General features: G+C 36.4%; 1 protein-coding gene across 8 annotated transcripts in view; it reads left to right on the top strand.

The window, feature by feature from the left end:
- CBLB (Cbl proto-oncogene B) overlaps nt 1-24,069 on the top strand; it is a 213,034-nt gene that overhangs the window by 126,520 nt on the left and 62,445 nt on the right. For all 8 annotated transcript variants that reach the window (XM_053663173.1, XM_037157012.2, XM_037157011.2 and 5 more), the window contains exon 10: nt 8,465-8,668. In XM_053663173.1, the coding sequence (XP_053519148.1) occupies nt 8,465-8,668 (204 nt within the window). The remainder of the gene's footprint in view (nt 1-8,464; nt 8,669-24,069) is intronic.

The following is a 24,069-nucleotide window of genomic DNA, read 5'->3' as shown; positions in this document are numbered from 1 at the left end:
TTCCTGTGATTATTTCTTTTGCATACTTTTTCAAAATAATTTAAAGGAAAGAGTGTTCAAAATAGTAATTCACAAAAAAGTCAATAGATGTAAATCAGTAAGCTCTGATTTTACTATGACATGTGATTAAAGAGATTTTATGGATGCCCTATATTTAGTGAGCATTGTCAGAGAAAAACAATGTGTAGTTCTCTTAAGACAGGTGAGAAGCAGTAGCATCACATTTAAGGCACTAAGAAATATTCTTTTACTGCATCTTCCTTTAAAGCAACCAATTTCTAGCCTCAGTGAAATTTTGTAACTGTAGTACTATAAATATCTGCCTTTAAGAATGTTATAGATTGGTATTTGTGTCTTGGATTACATGTTGTGTCTTTTTGTGCACGGTGAAATGTCAGAGCTCCTCCTTCACTTTGGAAGTGATGCAGGGGCTACTTGAGTTGTACAAAACTGTTGTTCTAATGATGCCGTGAACTAAAGTTCTTAATTCTACAGATGACAGGAATGAAAAGGGTGAGACAGATAAGAGAAACTAAAATCTGGTAGAGGAAATGTGTGTCTCTGACTCTAGTGACTACATTAAATAGATGCTCACTGCAGATACCGATGCTTCGGAAACATTTTCAGTTGGCTCTAACAAGGGCCTTTAACACGTGTTGTGAAAGTTGGCTCCATTAAATTAAATGTCTTTAGAATGTAAACTCTCATAAACTTTATGCATTAAAGCTTTAAAATAGATTCTAGAAACAGATATTCAAAAGAAAAGCTATTATTATGTAAAAAATACCACAAAGAATAGTGTAGTTACTAGGACAAATTTTGCATCTTCATACTAAACGTTGAGACTTTTCAATTAGAGCAAATAGAATATTTATTGCTTATAGTAACTTCTTTAACTGAAACTTGCAGCTTGTACAAAATAATTTAAGTTATTGTTGTATAGTATAGTGATAGTACAGTGATGAAAGATTATGATCTTAAAAACAGCAAAATATAACCAAAGACACTGAAGTAGAGAACAGGGGGACAGTGACCAGAGGGAAGAGGGGAGGGAATTTCAGGGGGAAAAAAGGAAGGATTTAGAGGAACTAGTATAAAGGACACGTGGACAACAACTAAGGGGGGGGGAAATGGGAGGGAGGTGGGGAGCACTGGGGGGGTGGGCTGGGATGGGAGTAAAAGACAGAAAACTGTACTTGAACAGTAATTAAATATTTTTTTTATAAAACAGACTTCTAGGATGGAATTTCTTATTCAGTCTTGTTTAGCTGTGTGACCTCCCTCAAATTATGTAAATTTTCAATATCCTTTTTGGTGAAATCTGAATAATAACTACCTATCCCATACATAGGATTATATGAGATAATATATGGCTAGTGCTTACAACAGTGCCTGGAATTTTAGCTCTTACTGTTCCTAATATAGTAACTGATAGTATCACTTTAGGAAGATATCTCATATTTCTAATTATTTTTTATTTATATACACTGATAATTGTGCAGTTTTTACATTCACTCTAAGATAGAATTCTTATGGATATACAGATTTTTTCACATGCTAAGATATGTTTTCTTGCTTATCTTACTATATTTGTTTGTTCTTGAGAATATTTTTATAGTAGTTATACCACCTGGAATTTACAAAGCACTTTGGAAAGCTTCCCCGCCCCATAGATGATTTTATTTGTACATGCTGTGTAGCTGTGAGCAAAGCATTTCTCTAACCTGTTTCATCTTTTTAAAAAAATCTATTTTATTGATTATGCTATTACAATTGTCCCATTTTCCCCTCTTTTCTTCCCTCCGCCCTGTGCACTTCCCCCCACCCACATCCCCCCCTTTCAGTTCATGTCCATGGGTTGTACATGTAAGTTCTTTGGCTTCTACATTTCCTATATTATTCTTAACCTCCCCTGTCTATCTTCTACCTACCATTTGTGCTACTTATTCCCTGTACCTTTTCCCCCACTCTCTCCCCACTCATTCTCCCGCTGATAACCCTCCATGTGATCTCCAATTCTGTGATTCTGTTCCTGTTCTAGTTGTTCTCTTAGTTTGTTTTTGTTTTTGTTTTAGGTTTGGTTGTTAATGACTGTGAGTTTGTTGTCATTTTAAAGTTCATGTTTTTTATCTTCCTTTTTTTATAGATAAGTCCCTTTAACATTTCATATAATAAGGGCTTGGTAATCATGAACTCCTTTAACTTGACCTCATCTGAGAAGCACTTTGTCTGTCCTTCCCATTCTAAATGATAGCTTTGCTGGGTAGCGTAACCTTGGATGTAGGTCCTTTCCCTTCATGACTTTGAATACTTCTTTCTGGTCCCTTCTTGCCTGCAAGTCTCTTTTGAGAAATCAGCTGATAGTCTTATGGGAACTCCTTTGTAGGTAACTGTCTCCTTTTCTCTTGCTGCTTTTAAGGTTCTCCCCTTATCCTTAATCTTGACTAATGTAATTATGATGTGCCTTGGTGTGTTCCTCCTTGGGTCCAACTTGTTTGGGATTCTCTGAGCTTCCTGGATTTCCTGAAAGTCTATTTCCTTTGCCAGATTGGGGAAGTTCTCCTTCATTATTTGTTCAAATAAGTTTTCAGTTTCTTGCTCTTCCTCTTTTCTTCTGGCACCCCTATGATTTGGATGTTGGAACATTTAAAGATGTCTTGGAGGTTCCTAACCTTCTCCTCATTTTTTTGAATTCTTGGTTCTTCATTCTGTTCTGGTTGGATGTTTATTTCTTCCTTCTGCTCCACACCATTGATTTGAGTCCCAGTTTCCTTCTTGTCACTGTTGGTTCCCTGAAGATTTTTCTTTATTTTCCATAATGTAACTTTCACTGCTGCCTGGGTCTTTTTTATGCTGTTGAAGTTCCCAGTGAGTTCCTGGAGCATCCTGATTACGAGTGTTCTGAACTCTGCATCTGGGTCGGCTATCTCTTTGTCACTTATTTGTATTTTTTCTGGAGCTTTGATCCATTTTTTTTCATTTGGGCCATTTTTTTTTCCTCTCAGTGCACCTGTTATGTAGTAAGGGGTGGAGCCTTAGGTGTTCACCTGGGCAGGGCAGCCCACTTCACTGCATCGTGATATTGTGTGTGGGGGAGGGGGAACAGTGCCACTTGCTCTGCTCTCTGCCAGTTTTTGGTCACTTCCCCTCATTCCCACAAGCAAGCTGGGCCCTTCTGGTGCTGATTCCTGGGCGGGTGGGTTTGTGTACTTTCTAGGACCCCATGCGTCTCTCCAGTGAACTCTCCTGGGAGGTTGGGAGTTTCTCTCCCTGCCACCTCAACCCCCACAGTGTTTTCACTCAGAGGTTTGGAGCTCTATTTCCCCCACAGTGGCACCCTGCGTTGTGTGGTCTGTCACGTCCCCCAGTTGTTCCTCCCAGTTTATCTGCACGTGAATGTGGGACCACCTGGTCTGCCAGCTACTGCCCTGGTTCTCCAGCCGCTGCCTTGCTGCAAGTCCTCTCTGCCTGGATACCCATATCCTCCCTTCCTTCCGGTCTGGATGAATGTTTTTTCTTTAACTCCTTGGTGGTCAGGCTTCCATACCGTTCAATTTTCTGTCAGCTCTGGTGGTTTTTTGTTTTTAAATTTGTTGTTGTCCTTTTCTCAGTTGTGCAAGGAGGCACAGTGTGTCTACCTATACCTCCATCTTGGTGGGAAGTCTCTGGAAAGCTTTGACTAAATTTATCTTGCTTTATATTTAAGATGCCTTTTGAAACATACATTCTCTCAGACCCTGCAAATAAGAAGAAATGGCTTATTCAGTGTCACAAATGGTGGGTGTAATATTCCAACCCAATTGTCCTGATTCAGAATGTTCATGCTGCTTTTCTGATTTACTGTTTTCATGGGTCTCCCAGATTAAAATTAGAAGCTCTCAATCTAGAGCTTCTAACTACTCTAGAAAGAGTAATGGGTGAAATCATATTATAGTAAATACCATTAAGAGGACACATTCAGTGTGATCTGTGTTTGAAAGTCAGAAAGGATATATATTATAGCTGTTTTTTTAAATCTAGTAAGTAATATAAACTCTCAACAAAGATAATGCTGACAGAGATATCTTTTGTGATACATACTCATAAGACTGCTACTCTGACACACATCACTAATTTGTATAGCATTTCAGAGAGGAGAGATGCAGTAGAACCTAAATTGGGCTTTGTAATAAAATGTTTCCAGTCTTTTTCTTCACCAATGTCTTTTTGCTTCCCCATCATAAAAACACCAAAGCCAAAATCTCTCCCACTCTGTGTTATTTGGTCTAAGATTACTATTAATGAGCCTCATTCATTCTTTCATTTATTCTTTTTACAAGAAGTTATTTAGTTGCTGTGGGGATTATTATGCTTGAAGAATGCTTTCTGTGGATCCAATTTACTCTCAGTGTATGTACGTATCCATGTACAGACCGATTTATTTATTTATTTCTATTTGTTCCAGTTTTAGAAACAAGATTTATGGTAATTTTAAATCTGCATGGAGTATAGCAAAGTAATATAAGTTAGATGGATATGGAAAACACACCTGCACAGTAAAGATATAAAATGCACTCTAAAGTGAGACTCATGAAGTCCTGTGTACCCTCTCAGGCCTTCCGTGTACATCGTATATGTGTGAAGGCGTGAAGTGTTTCAGCATAAATTAGTTTGTCCTCAGATAATCATCCTGAAAGCAAATACATTTTTGGAATTTTTTTCTATTTTCTGCAATAGTTGACTTGTTCTCAGGCTACCTAAACATAATATTTAATACCATTAACTTACATGGTGATTTTCAACCTTTTTTATCTCAGGACACACAAACTAAGTACTAACATTTTTCAGCACACCTCTTGCGGCACCCCCGTGTACCAAGGCACACTAGTTGAAAATTGCTGAATTATAGTATTAAGGGCTGGCATAAGTCTCAATGAATTTATTATGAGAATATTACATAGTTAAGTTTCAGGTAAATATAGTACCTACTGATAACTTCTGTATCTTTCGTTTTGGGAGTATTTGAGGAAGTGAAACCTACTTACTCAGTTGGAATGGAGGAGTCCCAAGCACTTCCTCTTAGCATTCTCGGAATGTTAATGTGTCGGAGACTAGAAAACGGGGCATTTATTGGTCTTTCTTTTTCATTAACATGTGCTTCTTGATTTTGCGTTAAGTATATGTTGACAGAAACATTATTTTAATTATTGAGGCTCAGTGCTGTTGAGTTATATGCCTGCTAAAGGCATTCTTCTTGTATAGTCAGTCAACCATATAATAGAAACCAGGGCAGAGTTACCAAGGTGGCATTTGAGAATTTATGGTTAAACTTAATTTGCATATGACAGTAGTCAGTTTACGGAGAAAGAGTAATGGGTGAAATCATATTATAGTAAATACCATTAAGAAGACACATTCAGTGTGATCTGTGTTTGAAAGTCAGAAAGGATATATATTATAGCTGTTTTTTAAATCTAGTAATATAAACTCTCAACAAAGATAACACTGACAGAGATATCTTTTGTGATACATACTCATAAGACTGCTACTCTGACACACGTCACTAATTTGTATAGCATTTCAGAGAGGAGAGATGGAGTAGAACCTAAATTGGGCTCTGTAATAGGCTGTTTCCAGTCTTTTTCTTGTACTACCAGGATGCTATTACTGCCTTTTACCTCCTTCTCTTTCCATACTTGGTCTTTTTAGTTACCTTTTGTTAAGAAATACATGGCAATAACTGTAAGACCCCTTAACAAAAAAAAATGCAAATTAACCTTGAAGGTCTAAGAAAAGCATCTGTAGTCAAACAGAGTGGCTCACACATTCTAGGCAGTGCACTCAAAAATAGTGTGGCTGCAGTGGTTTAGATGGAGTGGACTCATCTTTAGTTATGATAGTTGTATTGTAGTTAGAGCTTAAGAGATTTTGTATTTCTGAGATATGCATACATTTACAGATGAGTTTATATAATGTGTACGATGTGCTCTAAGTAGTCCAACAGTGGAGGGAGAAAGTAAATGTACAGAGGAAACAGGATTGAGCATGAATTGATAATTGTCGATGTCGGGTGATAGGAACATTCAAATTTATTAGTCTGGCTAAGAAGTCTGTTACGTGTTTTCCATGTAATGGCTCTAACAGTACTTAATTATCTTTAACTTTATTCGGAACAGTTTTGTTAGATCGTATTGTGGCAGCTGTCATATCAGTGTGCATTTAAAAAATCAAAATAAGTGAATTTCTGTGTAGCTGTTTTAATACTGAAGATGGAGGAAGATACACAATATTTCTGGCATATTATGCTTTATTATTTCAGAAAAGATAAAACACCAACTGAAATACAAAAACAAACAAAAGATTTGTGCAGTGTGTGGAGAAAGTGCTGTGACTGATTGATCGTGTCAAAAGTGGTTTGAGATGTTTGTTGGTACTATTGACATTTTGGCCAAATAATCCTTCTCTGTGGGGCTGTCTAATGAACTGGAAGATGTTTAGCAGCACCCCTGGCCTCTACCCACTAGAAGCCAATAGTGGGAAATAGATGGCATACTCAGTATTTCCAAATCAGTAAGTTAATGGTGAAAATGAAAAATATATCTTTTATATTGTAGAAAAAATGTAACAGACTTTTTGGCCAACCCAGTATTATACTTTCTGCTTTTGTATGTTTAAAATTTTCTGTAGTAGTTTTTTTGTTTTGTTTTGTTTTTTAACGTGTGAATAAAGTCGGCCTCACTGCTTTCCATCCTTCATACAGTAAAGACCCTGGGAACATCAGCTCTTTCACATCTTGCTCTGATGCATTACAACTGTCTTTTTGAAATTACATGGATCACTAAGAAAATTCCATGAGAGGCACACCATATGGATCCCTTTTGACTTTTATAATAAGGGGGATTCACCCAGATGACAACATATATTGAATATGTACTTAAGTTTAATGTTCTTGTTATCAAAAGATAGGAGACTTAGCTTTGCGTTAGAAAATATCAATGTAAGATAGAAGAATTTTCAATTTTACTATCTGTTATTATCTGTAAATATGGACCAAATAATATATAAGTTGCCTTGAAGCCCACCAGACCTGAACATGTGTGGCAGTAAACAGAAAAGGATTTTGTAGTAGCGTGTCTGTATCTTGTCACCACTTGAGTTCAATTATTTTACCATTCCAAGATTCTTACCCAAGTTATTTAACAGTAAATAAATAAGGAATGTTGCAATTTCCTCTCATTAACCAATCCAGAAAGTTTTTCTTTTTCTTTATTTTAACAATATCTGTGGCAGTGTGGATGTTCATTTTGTTAATCTGAGTTACGTTTGGGAAGGGATCTGCCTCAGAGGGGTTGTTAGTAACTGTCCCGTGAGAGGAAAGTGAGCGTGTCGTTCCACTGCTGGTCAGAGCTCCCTGCAGCACAGGTGGTCTCCAGGTTCCCATCATTCCAAGGGGGCGGGGCAGTCTGGAATTAAGTACTGAATGGTTTCTTTAAAGACGTTGCTTCTCTTTGCATCCCTTGTCTCATCTTTAAATGGTTCTAAGTCATCCCATTTCTGCCTTTACATGATTTTTACTGTTTTTTAAATTACACACTACTAAAGTCAGGGTATAATGCAGAAACAAAAATGCAGTGGCGGATATCGGACACCATCTGTGTTTTGTAAGGCAGCACTATCCACAGGGCAGGAAACAGTCTCGCCCTATTTTCCTGTCAGTTATGAATTCTTAGGGCAGTTATATTTAGGAAATGGAATTGGGAAACTATGCACAAAATCTTTAATAATTACCAGAAATAAATTTCTGTTGTCAAAAGTATTTGCACAACAAACCTTTTTGTCGTGTGAAAGGAGACGAGGGATGACACTAACCATCCCACATAGTATGTCCCACATGGGCTGTGTCAAGATGTCAGGCTCTTGGGACAGATGATGGCTTCTGAATATAGAGTTACCTTATGTTTTCCCACTTGCAAATCAAGATTTTAAAAGACCGAGGCAATTAAAATGGCAATATTTAGTCATAGTTTTATGCACAGGATCTTTTCCAGAGTGAATTGTAAAATGGATCGTTCTAATTGTTACTATTATTCTATTTATAATAAATTGTTTTTAAAATGTTTAGTTAGTACCGGTGCCTTTTGGTAAACAGGGACATGATTCAATTTCCAGTTTTCTGCAGGACTGAAGTTTTGATGCATTAATATTCTAAGCAAACATTCAAGAAAATTAGGTTAGGCTCCTTTGCTTTGGCTGAACTTTTTTTAAAGGAAATTTTTTAAAAAGTGAAATTTGATGTACTGAACATTTATCACATATTTTGGCTTTCTGTTCTACTTCGCTGTCTCTTCAAAACAGACCTTTTCCCACTGACTAGCCTAAAAACTCTTTTTTGCAACTTCTTTTTATAGTTACAAGACTTTGGCTCCTCCCAGTACTATTTTATTTGAACAAAGACCAATCAGCACATTTTTTTGTATTTGTTCAGGAGTCAGATGGCCAGGGCTGCCCCTTCTGTCGCTGTGAAATAAAAGGAACAGAGCCCATAATTGTGGACCCGTTTGATCCAAGAGATGAAGGATCCAGGTGCTGCAGCATCATTGACTCCTTTGGAATGCCCATGCTGGACTTGGATGAGGATGACGACCGGGAGGAGTCCTTGATGATGAATCGGTTGGCAAATGTCCGAAAGGTAAAACTAGAAAATGTGGGTTCAGTTAGGGTGGCATGTGGACATGAAAAAGAAACAGTCTTGGCACAAGTGGGGTATGACTGAGTGGGTTTTGGAAAGGAAGATTCAGGCATCAAAAGGAAGGGGAAGGTAGAAGTGATGTGGACACAATGATGCACTCATACACTGTGAAAGAGCTGTGGACCCAAAGTGCACTCTCACTAGCTTTAGACTTCAGAATGGGAGGTGGTGCGAACTTTTGTATGGAGGTATATGTTATCTAAGACTGGCAATAGGAGATTTGTGAAGAAAATCTAAGGAAGAAAGTACTAAAATTGGAAATGATGAAACTGATCAAAAATAGTCTTTGTTGAAGTCTAAAAGAAGTATCCGATAAAGTTATTTTCTTCCCAGGAAAACCAGTCTTCCTTTTGGCTACTAAGAGGTCACATATGATTTAACTTTGTGCATTTACCATAGTCTGTGGTTTGTTTATCCATATTGCCAATTCAGAAAATTGATTTTGTCAGTTCACTGAAAATGGATGCTACTGCCCAGTTGGAATTTCTGTAACCAAGTTCACAAGAGACTAGTCAATGAATCAGAACAGAAATTGAGTAATTTGCAAACCAGACATACAATGATCCAGAGAACTGGGCTCTAGATATCAAGCTATTCTCTGTACAGTAACATACATGAAATTCAGTTTATACTCAGAAACTTTATGCTCTCAAAATGGCAATGAGAGGTATGAAGGGGCCTGCAAATACTGTGTGAGGGTGACCCCCTTCCTCCTGCATCAGGGCAGGCATGGCTAATCAGTCATGGCCCTCATCAAGTCCAGACTTTGCCTACACAGCCCTGTGGAACCTCCACTGCAATTCATCAAGATTTGGCAGGTAACATGAAACCTATTTGCCATCTAGGTGGACTGATGATAATGTGTAAGAGCATCAGACTGTATTTACTATATACATTTATCAGTCTAGTAGGGAAACACTCGGTGAAGAGAACATATGTGGCTATTCAAATATAAATTTAAAATAATTAAAAGGTAATAAAATATAAAAATTTTATTCCTCAGATACACTTGACATATTTTAAATGCTCAATAGCCACTTGTGTTGTGGCTACCATATTAAACTCTACAGATGTAGAACATTGTTCTATAGGTGTTGAAATACATAATGAAGATATATGTAATAGAAGTCTCTCTTATCCTACTATCCAGTAGATACTTCTATAGGACAGAGATTCCTTAGATCACTCCTGCACTGCAGGCTCATATTGGAAGATGTTAAGTCTTAGTACAAAAGATCATTCATTTAAATTTGATAACCTAATGGTCTTTGCTTTATCTGGATATATGGCTGTGATCTAGCACTGGAATCAGCAAATTATGGCCTGTTTTTGTTTGTTTTTCTGTGAGCTAAGAATTGTTCTACATTTTAAATGGTTACATATTTAAATGATTTTGTAAGTACCTACGTATTTCACTGATTTTGCATCTTGGCTTGCAAAGCCTAGAATATTTACCATGTGGACCTTATGAAGAACACTGCAGTCCCTAGGTCTAGGGCACTATAAGCAGGTAGAGAATGGTATTGAATGCACGGGTAATAGGGAATGAGGGAAAAGTGTTTGAAAAAGCATAAAACAGTTCAAGTACTTTAAGTGACTTCGATGGTAATTTTTTTCTAGCTAGCAAAAGGCATTTCAGTATTCTTTACCAGATGGAATTTCTTCTTTCAGTGATTCATGTCAGGGGAGGAGAGTGGGGTGTGAAAAATAATTCTTTCAAGAGTTTTGTATACTTTACTGCTTGGGGGGAAGCAGTATTTGCCCTGTGTGATTTTTTTGGAAAATGTTGCAGTCTTGGCCTGTCTTCCACTGAGTGAAGTAGAAGCTGGAGCTTTTTTAAAAAAATTATTTACTTTAATTGTTGTTCAAGACAGTTTTCTGTCTTTTACTCCCATCCCAGCCCCCTGCCCCCCGCAGTGCTCCACACTTCCCTCCCACTTCCACCCCCCTTAGTTTTTATCCATGTGTCTTTTATACTTGTTCTTGTAAACCCTTCTTCCCCTTTTCCTCTAAAATTCCCTCCCCTCTCCCCTCTGGTCACTGTCAGCCTGTTCTCTATTTCAGTATCTTTGGTTATATTCTGCTTGCTTGTTTGTTTTGTCGTTTAGGTTCCTGTTAAAGGTGAGATCATATGGTATTTGTCTTTCACCGCCTGGCTTATTTCACTCAGCATAATGCTTTCCAGTTCCGTCCATGCTGTTGCAAAGGGTAGGAGCGCCTTCTTTTTTTCTGCTGCATAGAATTGGTTCAGCAGTGTCTCTGGCAAGTGGAAGGAATGACTGGTAGCATAAAATGAGCAGAACGCTGGAAGGTGACTCTGGTGGTTTGTCCTGATCCTTTTACCGCTTTCAAGGCCAGGCATGTTTTGTTCTCCCTAGCCCACCAGTGAGCTTTCTGTCAAGGGAGCTGAGGGTTTTTTATTTTAATCTTCTCTCTAGTTTATGTGAAAAGGAGAATGGTGCTTTCAGATGTTATTGTTCCAAAAGCCCCACTTCAGTGGTGTATTTGGCGGTCAATACTACCATGTAATAAAGCTTTCACCGTAGTCAGTGTTACTTCTGTACGTTCCTATGGCAGTTAGATATTGGAAAAATCTGAAGAACTTGGAATTATTTGTTCTTAAGTTGAGGAATCATTTGAATGAAATGTCTTTATGTGCACTGATCTGCCTCTAGTCAATTAAACAAATTGTTGATTTTATAATACTTCATAAATTGCTGTCACTTAAATGTCTGTAAAATCTCAATTTTAATGTACATATAAGCATCGGTTCTTTCTGAATAACTGGCAAAAATATTGCTATGACAGTATGTTCCTAGAATACTCAATATGTACTTCTACTTCAGTAGTTATACTAAATTATTAGAGGAAAGTCTTCTCTATTAGACTATTAATTCATAAGCCTAGGGTGAGTTTCTTGTCTACCTTTTGTTCCTGGCACCTAAACATACTAAGTGAAATAATGAATGCACACTCATGCTTACATGCTCTTTGGGGACAGTAATCCAATTTTACATTTCTTTTTTCTTTGTTCCAATCTGAAGACTATATATATATATATATATATATATATATATATATATATATATATATATACACACACACACAATATATCAAATTATAGATTTTATTCAGTTCTGTCTTGTAGCTGAGTTTATAAATAACTATTGCATGGTCATTTTGACATAGTAGCTGTTCTGGAATTTTCCTCCTCTAGGGTTCTTTTTTAAAAAATTGATTTGAGAGAGAGAGAGAGGGAGAGAGAGAAACGGGTTTCACTGCGTTCGTTAGTTGACTCTTGTATGTTCCCTGGTGGGAGCTCAAAACCCATAACCTCTGTGTAATTAGATGACACTCTAACCAGCTGAGCTACTTGGCCAGGGCACCTCCTTTATGTTTTTTAAATCATTCTTTTGCCTTACTCACTTATTTTTTTATTTTTCACCCTTTTTATTGTACTTTTTTCCATTACCATTTAGTCCCTTTATATCCCCCTACCCCACCCCGTAATCACTACACTGTTGTTCATGTCAGTGAGTCGTTTTTCCTTTTTGCTCAATCCCTCTACATCCTACCCTCCCTCCCTTAGCTGTCTGTCGTCCTGTTATATCTGAATCCGTCTCTCAGTGCTTGTTTAGTTTAGTTTAATCATTCATTTTAAAATCATTTCATTTTCTCATCTCCAAGAGTGACTATCAGTCATTGTCCAGGAGAATGATTTCAATTTTTTATCTGCTTTTTAAAATACTCATCTTTCTCCTCTTTAATGAGCAGGTTGATGACTATATTGTGGAATCTTTCTACCTATCTTATACATATTTTCTTCTTTAAATTAGTAATGCTTCCATCGTATCATACATGACTGAGTTCTTTATATATTCCTGTTACCATGGTGACATCCCACAACTGGAGTTTATAAATAGTAGCATACTAAACATTATACTTTATTATTATAAGTTATTATAATAAGGTATTATAAGACTTATTATAAGGTATATTTAATAACGCTAATCTTACAGAAGGAAATGGAACCTACAAATTATAATATAGTATATATTTGTCACCTTTCTTGATATAGACTATTTTATAATTTTACCTAGAAGATGTTTTAGATTTTGCTTAAAATTGTACTATAGCCTATGTCCTTGATCTGTCAGAATTTCTACGATGATTGGATCTGATGTGAGTCCTCAAAGGAATTGCAGGGTATGATTGGTAGGATCTCATCCTTCTCTCTGACTTCAGTGAGATCAAAGCTTAGAAAAGGTGTCTGTTGCTAGTCAGAATTTTGTTTCATTTTGCCAGAGGTGTAAAGAGCCATTCACCAAGTACATAAAATTACAAGCAAAAAAATAAAGATTTGCATACAAAATAAATATGTTGACAGACTGGCCTGGTATATGAACCCAGATTAATTTATTTTCTTTGTTAAACTTTTTATTTATTTTTTTTAAAGTACATAAAATGTAAATGAATTGCCATATAAGAACAAAAACTGCTATGGCTATAGGTCAAGGGAATTTTTTTATTTTTTATACATTCTTCTGATGTTGTCACCAAGTAAAATACATACTACTTTTTAAAAATTTAACGTATCATATAATTCTTGCTTTTCTTTTCTTTTTTAATATTTTATTTATTTATCTTTAGAGGGGAAGGGAAGGAGAGAGGGACAGAAACATTAATGTATGGTTGCCTTTTGTGTGTCCCCTGCTGGGAACTGGCCTGCAGGGAACCAGCCTGCAACCCAGGCATGTGCCCTGACTGGGAATCAAACCTCGATTGTCTGGTTCGCAGGCCCGTGCTCAATCCACTGAGCTACACCAGCCAGGGCCTTGCTTTTCTTACTAAGTGTCAAAAAAGGATCCATAGTATTTCTAATCTTGAGGAAAGAGTTTGTGTGTACAGATCAGTGTCTTTGAAGTGTTTTTAGAAGAGTTTTGCCTTTTTAACGTGACTCAGGTTCCAACGACAGGGCTCGTGCCTATGCTGGAGCAGTAATGACAAAAATTACAACAACAGTGAAATACAGAAATAACAATGAACATTCACACTGTAATTATTCTCCACCATAGGCAATTCTGTCTGCTAAGGGTGTTCAGAAATATGTGGGGACATTTTTGGTTTTCACAATGACTGATGGGTGGAGGAAACCACTGGCATTTAGTGGTCAAGGCCAGAGATTGGAAACGCCCTGCAACCCAGGGCAGTACCACCAGAGAGAATCATTCTGACCTCCTGCCAATAGTCCTCACTTCTCACACTGTGCACACAGATAAAGTCAGGGATGATGGTAAGCAATCCCAAGTCACAGGTTCATCCATGTGTGATGTTGAACTGTGTTACTTATGTTCCTAAAGCTCTCTGCAAAATAGTAGCATTTTCTTTATTAGTATGTGATTAACCAAGCAAAACACTGCCTTGTGCTATATGATATAGGAGACCTTGAAGGTACTGTTATGTATTCTGCAAAAATGGTTTGAATATGTAGTAGCTTAGGAGACATAAGCACTTGAAATCTCGTACCTGGTTGGCCACCTGTGGTGGACTGCAGGCTCCTGGAGGGCAGAGGCCACACCTTGCTCTTCTCATTGTCAGGCTTGCACAGTGTGATGCATCCTATGCCACTGAGAACGTTTTTTTGTTTTATTTAGGAACAGTGGTGACACTCTTCCTAACTGTACTTTTCTTAAAGCTATGACCCTTAGCATCCATCAGCCTGGGTTCATGGTCTAGTTTTACTGGTTAATTTTTGAGGGCCTTGCTTTGGTCATTCAACCCCCCTTGCCTCAGTGACCTTGTCTGTGAAACCTTCCTTCCAAGGGCTGAGATTCAATGAGTTCATGTATGTAAAGTCATTGGAACAGTGCTGGTACATAGTAATTGTTGTTATTAACATTAATTTTTATATAGTATTACTTAAGACTCCTGAAATATTGCTGTACTTGTGAGAATTAATTATCAGTGGTTTTGAGATGTTTGTGGACATTTCTTTTTCTTTTAAATACTGTTACCTGTCATTCTTTAACAAGAATTAGGCACCCAAACTACTATAGTTTGCAAGCAATTGGCTGTGTTTTCTAATGTGTCAATATCTATTCATAGTTATGACTTTATTTCATGAGCTCATTAAAATAATGTACTCAGCCCTGGCTGGCGTAGCTCAATATTTGAGTGCGGCTGTGAACCAGAATGTCACTGGTTCTATTCCCAGTCAAGGCACATGCCTGGGTTGCAGTCCAAGTCCCCACTTGGGGGCACACAAGAGGCAACCACACATTGATGTTTCTCTCCTTTCCTTCCTCTCTCTCTAAATATAAATAAAGATAAGATCCTAAAAAAATAATGTACCCAAAAGCCATCTTTTATATTTAAAAGTCAGAGAAAATGCTCATTTAAATGAGCTCACATGTCTTATTTTCTACATATGTAAATTGAAGTGGTTAAGTATCCTCTAATGTAGTAACTAACTAGTACTTGCTTATTCTAAACCAGCTGTACTTTATGTTTTGGAACAATAGGGATTTCACATGAGACCATTTTTCAGCAACTGAAGTTTATTCCTTTAATTCTCAAAATGTTCTTGTTTTTCAGCCATTTTATGAAAATATTTCTGAATTATATGTCACTCTTACCTGACTTCTCAATATTGGTTATGCAGCTGAGTGAATCAAAGAGTATAAGAGGCCACTACAACCAACATGACGTCCTTCTTGAAGCATACGTTTTGCTACAAAAGTTAAGGCGAGATTGTGCGAAGAGAGGGGAACCACTGATTAAAATTAAAATCACATATATTTGGATCAGGATGCAAACTTCATAGAAATTTTTAAAGTAAAATATGAAACTTCAGAGAATTATTAGTGTTACGGAGACTAGTCCTTCTCATAAAAGGTCCTTCAAGGAGAAGCAGCATAGCTCTGTGTAGCCGAGTGTTTAACGTGTTAACAGAGTTGTGCCCTTGGGGCTATTCCATTTGTGAGGCTGTCTGCAACTTCTTTAAAGTAGACACTTGGCAATTTGACCCATTCTCGGTCAAACCTTAAGGAAAAGTCAGCTCTTAATCCAGTTGATATATCTCCACGTGTATTTCAGTTTTCCTGTTCATTGCTTCTAACTTGTGGTATCTAAAAAATTTTAGAAGTTACTAGTACAACTTGAATGACAATTTAGAATAGTAAGCCTCACTTGACACACACACACACACACACACACACACACACACACACATCCATGTTCTTAATGAAAGTGGAAAGGTGCCTGTATTTCCTTCTTACAGGGAGAAGTGCAGCAGAATTTTCCTCTCCCCCAACTTACAGGACATTTTGTTGCTGGTGGCTCTTTTGCTTTGTTTTGTTCTGTGTTGTTTTTATATTGTAGGACTTTCAGAGCACTTTTAGAGCTTTTAGAGCAGGAAAAACTGACGGGAACATACAGAGATTTCTTATCCATCTCCTGTCCCAGTGCGTACACAGCCTACCCCCCACCAAAGTGGTACGTTTGTTGTAATTGATGAATCTATTTTGGCACCTCATTAATGTCCAACATTCATAGTTTATGTTAGGGTTCACTTTTGGTGGTGTTCATTCTCTGAGTTTGGACAGATGTTTAGTGACGAATATACATAGTCGTATCGTGTGGGATAGTTTCACTGCCCTAAAAATCTGTGTTCTGCGTGTTCATTTCCCTCACCCCAGTCCCAGAAAACCTTGGTCTTATTAATGTCTCCCTAGTTTTCCAGAACGTCATATAGTTGGAATTGTAAAGTATGTAGCTTTCTCGGATTGGCCTCTTTTACTGAGTAATATGCATTTAAGATTCCTCAATGTCTTTTCATGGCTTAATGTGGGTCATTTCATTTTAGTACTAAATAATATCCCATTGTGTGATGTAGCACATTTTATTTATCCACTTATCTACCGAAGGACATCTTTGTTGCTTCCAAGTTTTGGCAATCAGGAATAAAGCACTGATAAACATCTGTGTGCAGAATTTTTGTGTGGACCTAAGTTTTCAACCTCTTTGGGTGAATACAAAGGAGTATTACATGGTAAGAGTATGTTCAGTTTGTAAAAAACCACCAACTGTCTACTGAAGTATCTACTATAATGCATTTCCACTACAAGTGAATAAGTGTTTCTTTTGCTCCACTTCCTTGTCAGCATTTGGATTTTGGCCAAAAAGGTGAACTGTGGTATCACATTGTTTTAACTTATATTTCCCTCTTGGCATGTGATTGGCAGCATCTTTTCATATTTTTATTTGCCATCTCTATATTTCAATGAGGTTTCTGTTAAGGTCTTTGTCCCATTTTCAATTAATTTTTGGTTTTCTTATTGTTGAGTTTTAAGAGATTTTTTGTATATTTTGGATAAAAGTCTTCATCGGGTGTGTCTTTTCCAAATTTTTTTTCTAATCTGTGTGGTTTGTCTCTTTTATTCTCTTGATAGTGTCTTTTGGGAGCATACATTTTTTAAACATTTTTTAAAGATTTTATTTATTTAAAGAGAGGGAGAGAAACATCAATTTGTGTTTGCCTCTTGAGCACCCCCTACTGGGGACCTGGCCCACAACCCAGGCACGTATCCTGGTGGGGAATTGAACGGGCAACCCTTCTATTTGCAGGCCGGCACTCAATCCACTGAGCCACACCAGCCAGGGTCCGGTCTTGATTACTGTAGATTTATAGGAAGTCTTGAAGTCAGGTAGTGTCAGTCCTTCAGTTTTGTTCTCCTTCAGTATCTTTATGGGTATTCTGGGTCTGTTGTCTCTAGAAACTTTTTTTTTGTTTTTAAAATTTTTATTTACTTTTAGAGAGGGGAAAGTGGGGAGAAAGCGAGAGAGATTGCCTCTCACATGGCCCCCAATGGGGACCTGGCCTGCAACCCAGGCATGTTCCCTGACTGGGAATCAAACTTGTGACTCTTTGGTTTGCAACCCATGCTCAATCCCCACTGCACCAGCCAGGGCTATCTTTAGAAACTTTAGAATGAGTTTGATCATATCCACAAAGTAACTTACTGGGATTGCAGTGAATCTATAGATCAAGTTGGAAGAACTTTTCTTTTTCACTTTGAGCTTCTCCCTAAATTCCTATAAATTGAGGCTTCTGGAAATATGACTGTGGATGAGAAGGAAATGACTGTATTCTCATACTACATTCCTCACGTGAGCTTTTGTTTATCATCTCATGGAGCAATAATACAGGTACTCCAAAATAAATCATTTATACTTATCCTATAAAATTCATTACATATGGATCTCTGTGTGTGTGTAAATGTTCCTGTAATGGATACCTTCTAAATTATATTCTATACAGGCTATTTTTTAAAGACTTCAGGTTTGTTATGTTCACAAATTGATGTAGGAAAAGAAGAAGACAATAGTTAGTAGAAAGGAAAATATACTTAGAATATTATGTTTTTTGATAAAATTCTTTAATTTTCATGGGTTTAGCGAGCAATGTTGACCGTCTAAGAGCCCTTCTCATCATTCTTATAATGCATGTCTCTCTCTTGCTCAGATATGAGAATTCATTAAGTGAAAACCTTGTTAGAAATATTATAATACTGACTTTGGTTATCTCCAGGATTGTCAGAAATCTCATCTTATTACTAATTGGAGAGTTTCCTCTTGTCCTGTTTTTATTAATAGCCTGGCTGGGTTTGAGGTTTCTTACCAAATGTTTTTCCATTTCCATAGTAATGGATCTTATTAAAGCTTTTGTAAAATCAGCCCTTAAAAGGTATGGATAAATGAAGAGTGACTGAACTAGAATGAATCCCTGATTATTATTGGTAATTGCTGAGTATGCCAAGACAGGCCTTTGACTACTTTACTTTTTGGACCTTTTCTCTCAGACTTTTCTGTTAAAATTACATATTTGGATCCCTTTATTCATTTTGATAGTCATTAGTGTTCCATTCTAAATGCTAAATAATTATGTAAATTTTTTTCAGAGTAATGAAGAATTGTACTTATGCATTTCAGAAAGCAAAGACCTGGGGATACTTTGTATGTAGACAGAAAGGAATCAAATGTAGTCTTTAAAGTGTCTAGAACACCAGGATTCCCATTTGTTAAAGACATATTCATCAGCAACTAGTACCAAGGAACTTAGGAGAAATTATTAGAAAAGTATGCAGGCGTGCTGATAAGGCACTTGTCTGGCTTTTGCATTTTGATAGGATTTGAAATGAAAAAAAAAAGACAATTTAAAGTTCTGAAAGCAAGTGTAATGCTAGAGAAAAGTGAATTATTACCTAAAATCAGGGTAAAGAAATAGAATTATACAAATCAGCTATTCTGTGTCTTGAAAGCAAGGTTCCATTCTTTGCAACTCTTGCAGTTACCTTCACATATAAATGACTTTTAATATTGTGCAATAAATTATACCCACATCCTATTTCCTATATTTTACTAGTTAACTTTTGCATAGCCTTTTATTTTGTTATCCTAACTTAATAAAGTAGATAGATAGAGATGAAAACAACAAAGAAAGGAATTCATTTAAGGCATTAGCAAAAAGGACCAAGGGATTTTAAGAATCCCTTGATTGAAGACCATTTATTATACTGATTGAATTTTACTCATTCATTAGATTAAAACCAGAAGAGTAGGAGTAAAATCTCTACCATAAAATATTTACAAAATAAAGTAAACTGAGGAAAATGTATTTATGGCAATGATAATATAGAGAGGTTCACTATCCTAATATATAAAGAGCTCATTCATGTCAATGAGAGGTAAATAAAATAATATAGATAGTGTCACATAGAACATAAAATGGTAGTAAACAAGAGAAGAAATACATGTGGCAAATGGAAATTGTAATGTTTTCTAATTATTTGTTAAAATCAAATTTAAACATCACTGTGAGCCATTAAAATATCAGTCAAGTATTAAGTAAACAAATTGAAAACTAAATGTACCCTATGTGCTTCTGAGGATTGTGCAGTGGTAACAATCACTGGTAAATAAATTGGCTTTACCATCAGAATATCAAAAAGGTCTTATGAATATTCCTAATCTTTTACCAGTTATGAGTTTATTTTCCTGTGCTCAAAATTTTCTAGGATTTTTTCTTTAAAAAAATTAATGTAGCCCTGGCTGGTGTAGCTCAGTGGATTGAGCGCGGGCCTGAGAACCAGACAATCACAGTTCTCGTGGTTCGATTCCCAGTCAGGGCACATGCCTGGGTTGCAGACCAGGTCCCTGCAGGCCAGTTCCCAGCAGGGGATGCACAAAAGGCAACCCTACATTGATGTTTCTCTCCCTCTCTCCTTCCCTTCCCCTCTAAAGATAAATAAATAAAATCTTTAAAAAAAATTAATGTATATAATCAAATATTTCTTTGTTATCACTTTGTAATTAAGAAAAATTGAAAACAGCGTTAGTGTTCATAGTAAGGGTATAGTTTTGTAAATATTTGTATATTCATATAATTCATCCTTTAAAATTATATTTATGAAGAATGTTTATATTATTTTAGTATACTGTTAACCAGTGTACAGTAGACTTAAAGACATGTATGTGATTAGGAACCATCACCCATAGCTGTGTGTACATGTTTTCAAAACATCTATATATTTTTCTATAATTCCAAAAATTTATGCAGTAAAATTATGTTCTTAATAATGAGGAACAAAAAAATGAAATGGAAACACAATTGAAAAGATAGGAGTGGAGTGCCCAAACCAGTAAAAAGTGTTTATTGTTGTAAAAAGTTTGACAACATACCCTAAACTCATGCATCTATTCTTATTCTTAAACTACTCCTACTATTAGTTGTTTCTATATTTAAGACAGTGTTTAAATTAATAAGCAAAAAGAAAAATATTTAATTCAGTTCTAGACTTTTGTGGTGATGGCCAATGTTAATAGCAAATAGCAAGCATTTTTATTTGTCTTTCGAATGTATTACAAGAATTTAGCATAGAAATATCTGTTTAGGTATTTGATTTTTATCACTATTGCTTTCTTTATGCCTGATAGTGAGAAAAATTGTGGAGGACAAAATAAAATAAAAAAAGGTGGGAACATTTTGCTTAAAGATAACTTTAATACAGTTCTGATAGTGAGAATGAGCAAGCTTTGACTAGAGATACAACACATTGGACATGCCACTTCCATTGAGAGTCATACTGAGATAGTCAGCATTCCTATCACCCAAATAGAAATTAATGTTTTTAGAAGCTTTTATTTTATCATACTTTCTTTCATTTTATTAACCCATAAAGTCTCCAGAAAATGGATTAACCTTACCTGTAATCTATAGGGGACAATAGCAACAGGTGTTGATTTGTATAGGACTACATAGCATTTTTAAATTCTGGCCAAAAATAGGAAATATGTGTAAATGAAGTCAGACTTTATAATTAATTATGTGTTTTTTTAAAGAAAAACCTAAATCTTTATAATCAGTTGGTGTGAGAACTTTATTTTGATAGCCACACTTGAAATTCACATTCCAATCAAGTAAATCTCTATTAACAAAATGCTTATCTGTTATTATTCAAGATTTAAATAAGTACTTTCTTACTCTTCTGTTCAAGATGTTTTACATGCATGTCTTAAATATGTATTTTTTATACAGAATAGAAGTGGCAGTGATTATGTGGGTTACTAAACAAATCAGTAAGGGGTGATTAAGTTAGCCCAGTTCACCGTCTTAGAATGTAAGCCTGAGGATTGGTTCCAGTATTGTTTGTTGTTGTTTTCACCCGACAACTCCCTATATGGTGTGCAGAAGTGGAGAAAAATAAATGACCTCCGTGACTTTGGGATGAGCGTTGGGTCTACGGAAGAAGGCAGAGTGAGGGGCTGAGGGGAGTGTCTGTTGAATCCATGTAGAAATAATGTAAATCAGTAGACCGAAGGTGACTGGACATATCCCTTCATCACAGCTTGGCTTTAGAGGCATTTGTTTTACCCGATGACTCCCTATAGCAGGGAAATTCTGATAGTCTAGAAGTTAAAGTCCTTTAGAAGACCAATTAAATACTCAAATACTAGATAAAGACAGAGGTGTAGTTTAAAGAAGAAATAACTTGGATCTACATTAAATCAGTCTATTTTGTTTTTGTTCCTTTTCAGAAGGGAAAAATGTCTAAGTATTTCTCCTTTCCTGTAAATTGAACTGATGTTTTTATTTATCTTTATTATATTTCTTCCATTATCATGTAGTCAGTCTCCTTGTACTCCTCTACCCCCAGCAATCACCACACTGTTGTCCATGTCCATGAGTCCTTTTCCTTTGTCTCAATCCCTCTGCCCCTCACCTGCCCATCCCAGCTGTCCTCCTGCTCCCCATCTGTGAGTCTGTCCCCATTTTCCTTGTTCAGTTTGTTCCACATATGACTGAAATCATAGGGTATTCATCTTTCTCTGACTGGCTTATTTCACTTAGCATAATGTTCTCCAGGTCCATCCATATGGGGTCACAAAGGGTAAATTCTCTCCTTTTTATGGCCAAGTAGTATTCCATGATGTAAATATCCCACAGCTGTTTTATCCACTCATCTACTGATGGACACTTGGATTGCTTCCATCTCATGGCAATTGTAAATAATGTTGCAATGAGCATAGTAGTGCTTATTTTCTTTCAAATTAGTGTTTTGCATTTCTTTGGGTATATTCCCAGAAGTAGGATAGCTGGGTTGAAAGGCAGATCTATTTTTAATTTCTTGAGGTGTCTCCACATCCTCACCAGCACTCGTTTGTTGATTTATTAATGATAACCATTCTGACTGGTGTGAAATTATATCTCATTGTGGTTTTAATTTGCCTTTCTCTGTTGATCAGTGTTATTGAGCATCTTTTCATGTCATGTTGGTTATCTACATATCCTCATTGGAGAAGTGTCTATTTACGTCTCTTGCCCGTTCTTGAATTGGGTTGTGTTTTTTTTTTCAGTGTTGAGTTTTGTAAGTCCTATATAAATGTTGATTATTAACCCCTTGCCAGATGCATCGGCAAACATGTTCTCCCATTCTGTGGGTTCTCTTTTTATTTTAATGATGATTTCCTTTGCTGTGCAAAAACAATTTAGTTTGATGTAGTCCCATTTGTTTATTTTTTCTTTATTTTGCCTTGCCTAGGGGTATATATCCAATAAAATATTGCTACAAGCAGTGTCCAAGATTTTGTTGCCTATGTTTTCTTCTATGATGATTATGGTTTGGGGTCTAATATTTAACTCTTTGATCCATTTCTGAATTTAGTCTAATGTGTGATGTAAGAAGACTGTCTAGTTTCGTTTTTCTGCACTTATCTGTTCGGTTTTCCCAACACCATTTTTTGAATAACTGCCTTTAGCCCATTGTATGTGCTTGATTCCTCTGTTGAATATTAATTGACTATAAAGGTATGGGTTTATTCCTAGGCTCTGTGCTCTGTTTTATTAATCTGTGTGTCTGTTTTTATGCCAGTACCATGCTGATTTGATTACTATGCCCTTATTGTATAGTTTGCTATTAGGTGGTGTGATTCCTCTAACTTTATTCTTCTTTCTCAGGATCATTGTTGCTGTGTGGGGCCTTTTGTGGTTCCATATAAATTTTTGAAATATTTGTTCTAGCTCTGTGAAAAATGTCTCTGGAGTCTTTTTTTAAATATATTTTATTGATTATGCCATTACAGTTGTCCTACTTCCCCCTCTTCATTCTTTGGAATCTTGATAGGAATTGCATTGAATTTATAGATTGCTTTGGGTAGTATAGACATTTTAATGATTTTAATACTTCCTATCTATGAACACGTTATGTGCTTCAACTTATTTGTATCTTCTTCATTCTTCAGTGTCTTACAGTTTTCCAAGTACAGGTCTTTCACATACTTGTTTAGGTTTATTCCCAGGCTTTTTATTCTTTTTGTAGAAATTGTGAATAGGATTGTTTCTTAATTTCCTTTTCTGTTAGTTTGTTATTGGCATACAAAAGAGCAACGGATATCTAGATACAGAAAATGAATGTAATTTTGTATCCTGCTACTTGCTGAATTTATTTATCAGTTCTAGTAGTTTCTTGGTGGAATCTCTATGTACAGTTATCATGTCATCTGTGAATTATGACAGTCTTACTTCTTTCTTTACATTTTGGATGCCTTTTATATTTTCTCCTTGTCTGATTTCTATGGCTAGAACTTCCAGTGCTGTGTTAAATGGAGAGGCGAAAGCAGACATCCCTGCCTGTTCCCATTCCTAAGGGGAACACCTACAGGTTCTGCCCATTGAGTAAGATGCTGGCAGTGGGTTTGTCATAAATGGCCTTTTTGTGTTCAGGTATGTTCCCTCTATTCCCATTTTGCTGACAGTTTTTATCATAAATGGATGCTGGATTTCA

Source organism: Artibeus jamaicensis, unplaced genomic scaffold (genome assembly GCF_021234435.1).
Source record: "Artibeus jamaicensis isolate MK-2021 breed Jamaican fruit bat unplaced genomic scaffold, CSHL_Jam_final contig_3126, whole genome shotgun sequence".
Taxonomy (NCBI): Eukaryota; Metazoa; Chordata; class Mammalia; order Chiroptera; family Phyllostomidae; genus Artibeus; species Artibeus jamaicensis.
This window is presented reverse-complemented; position numbering and strand designations above follow the sequence as displayed.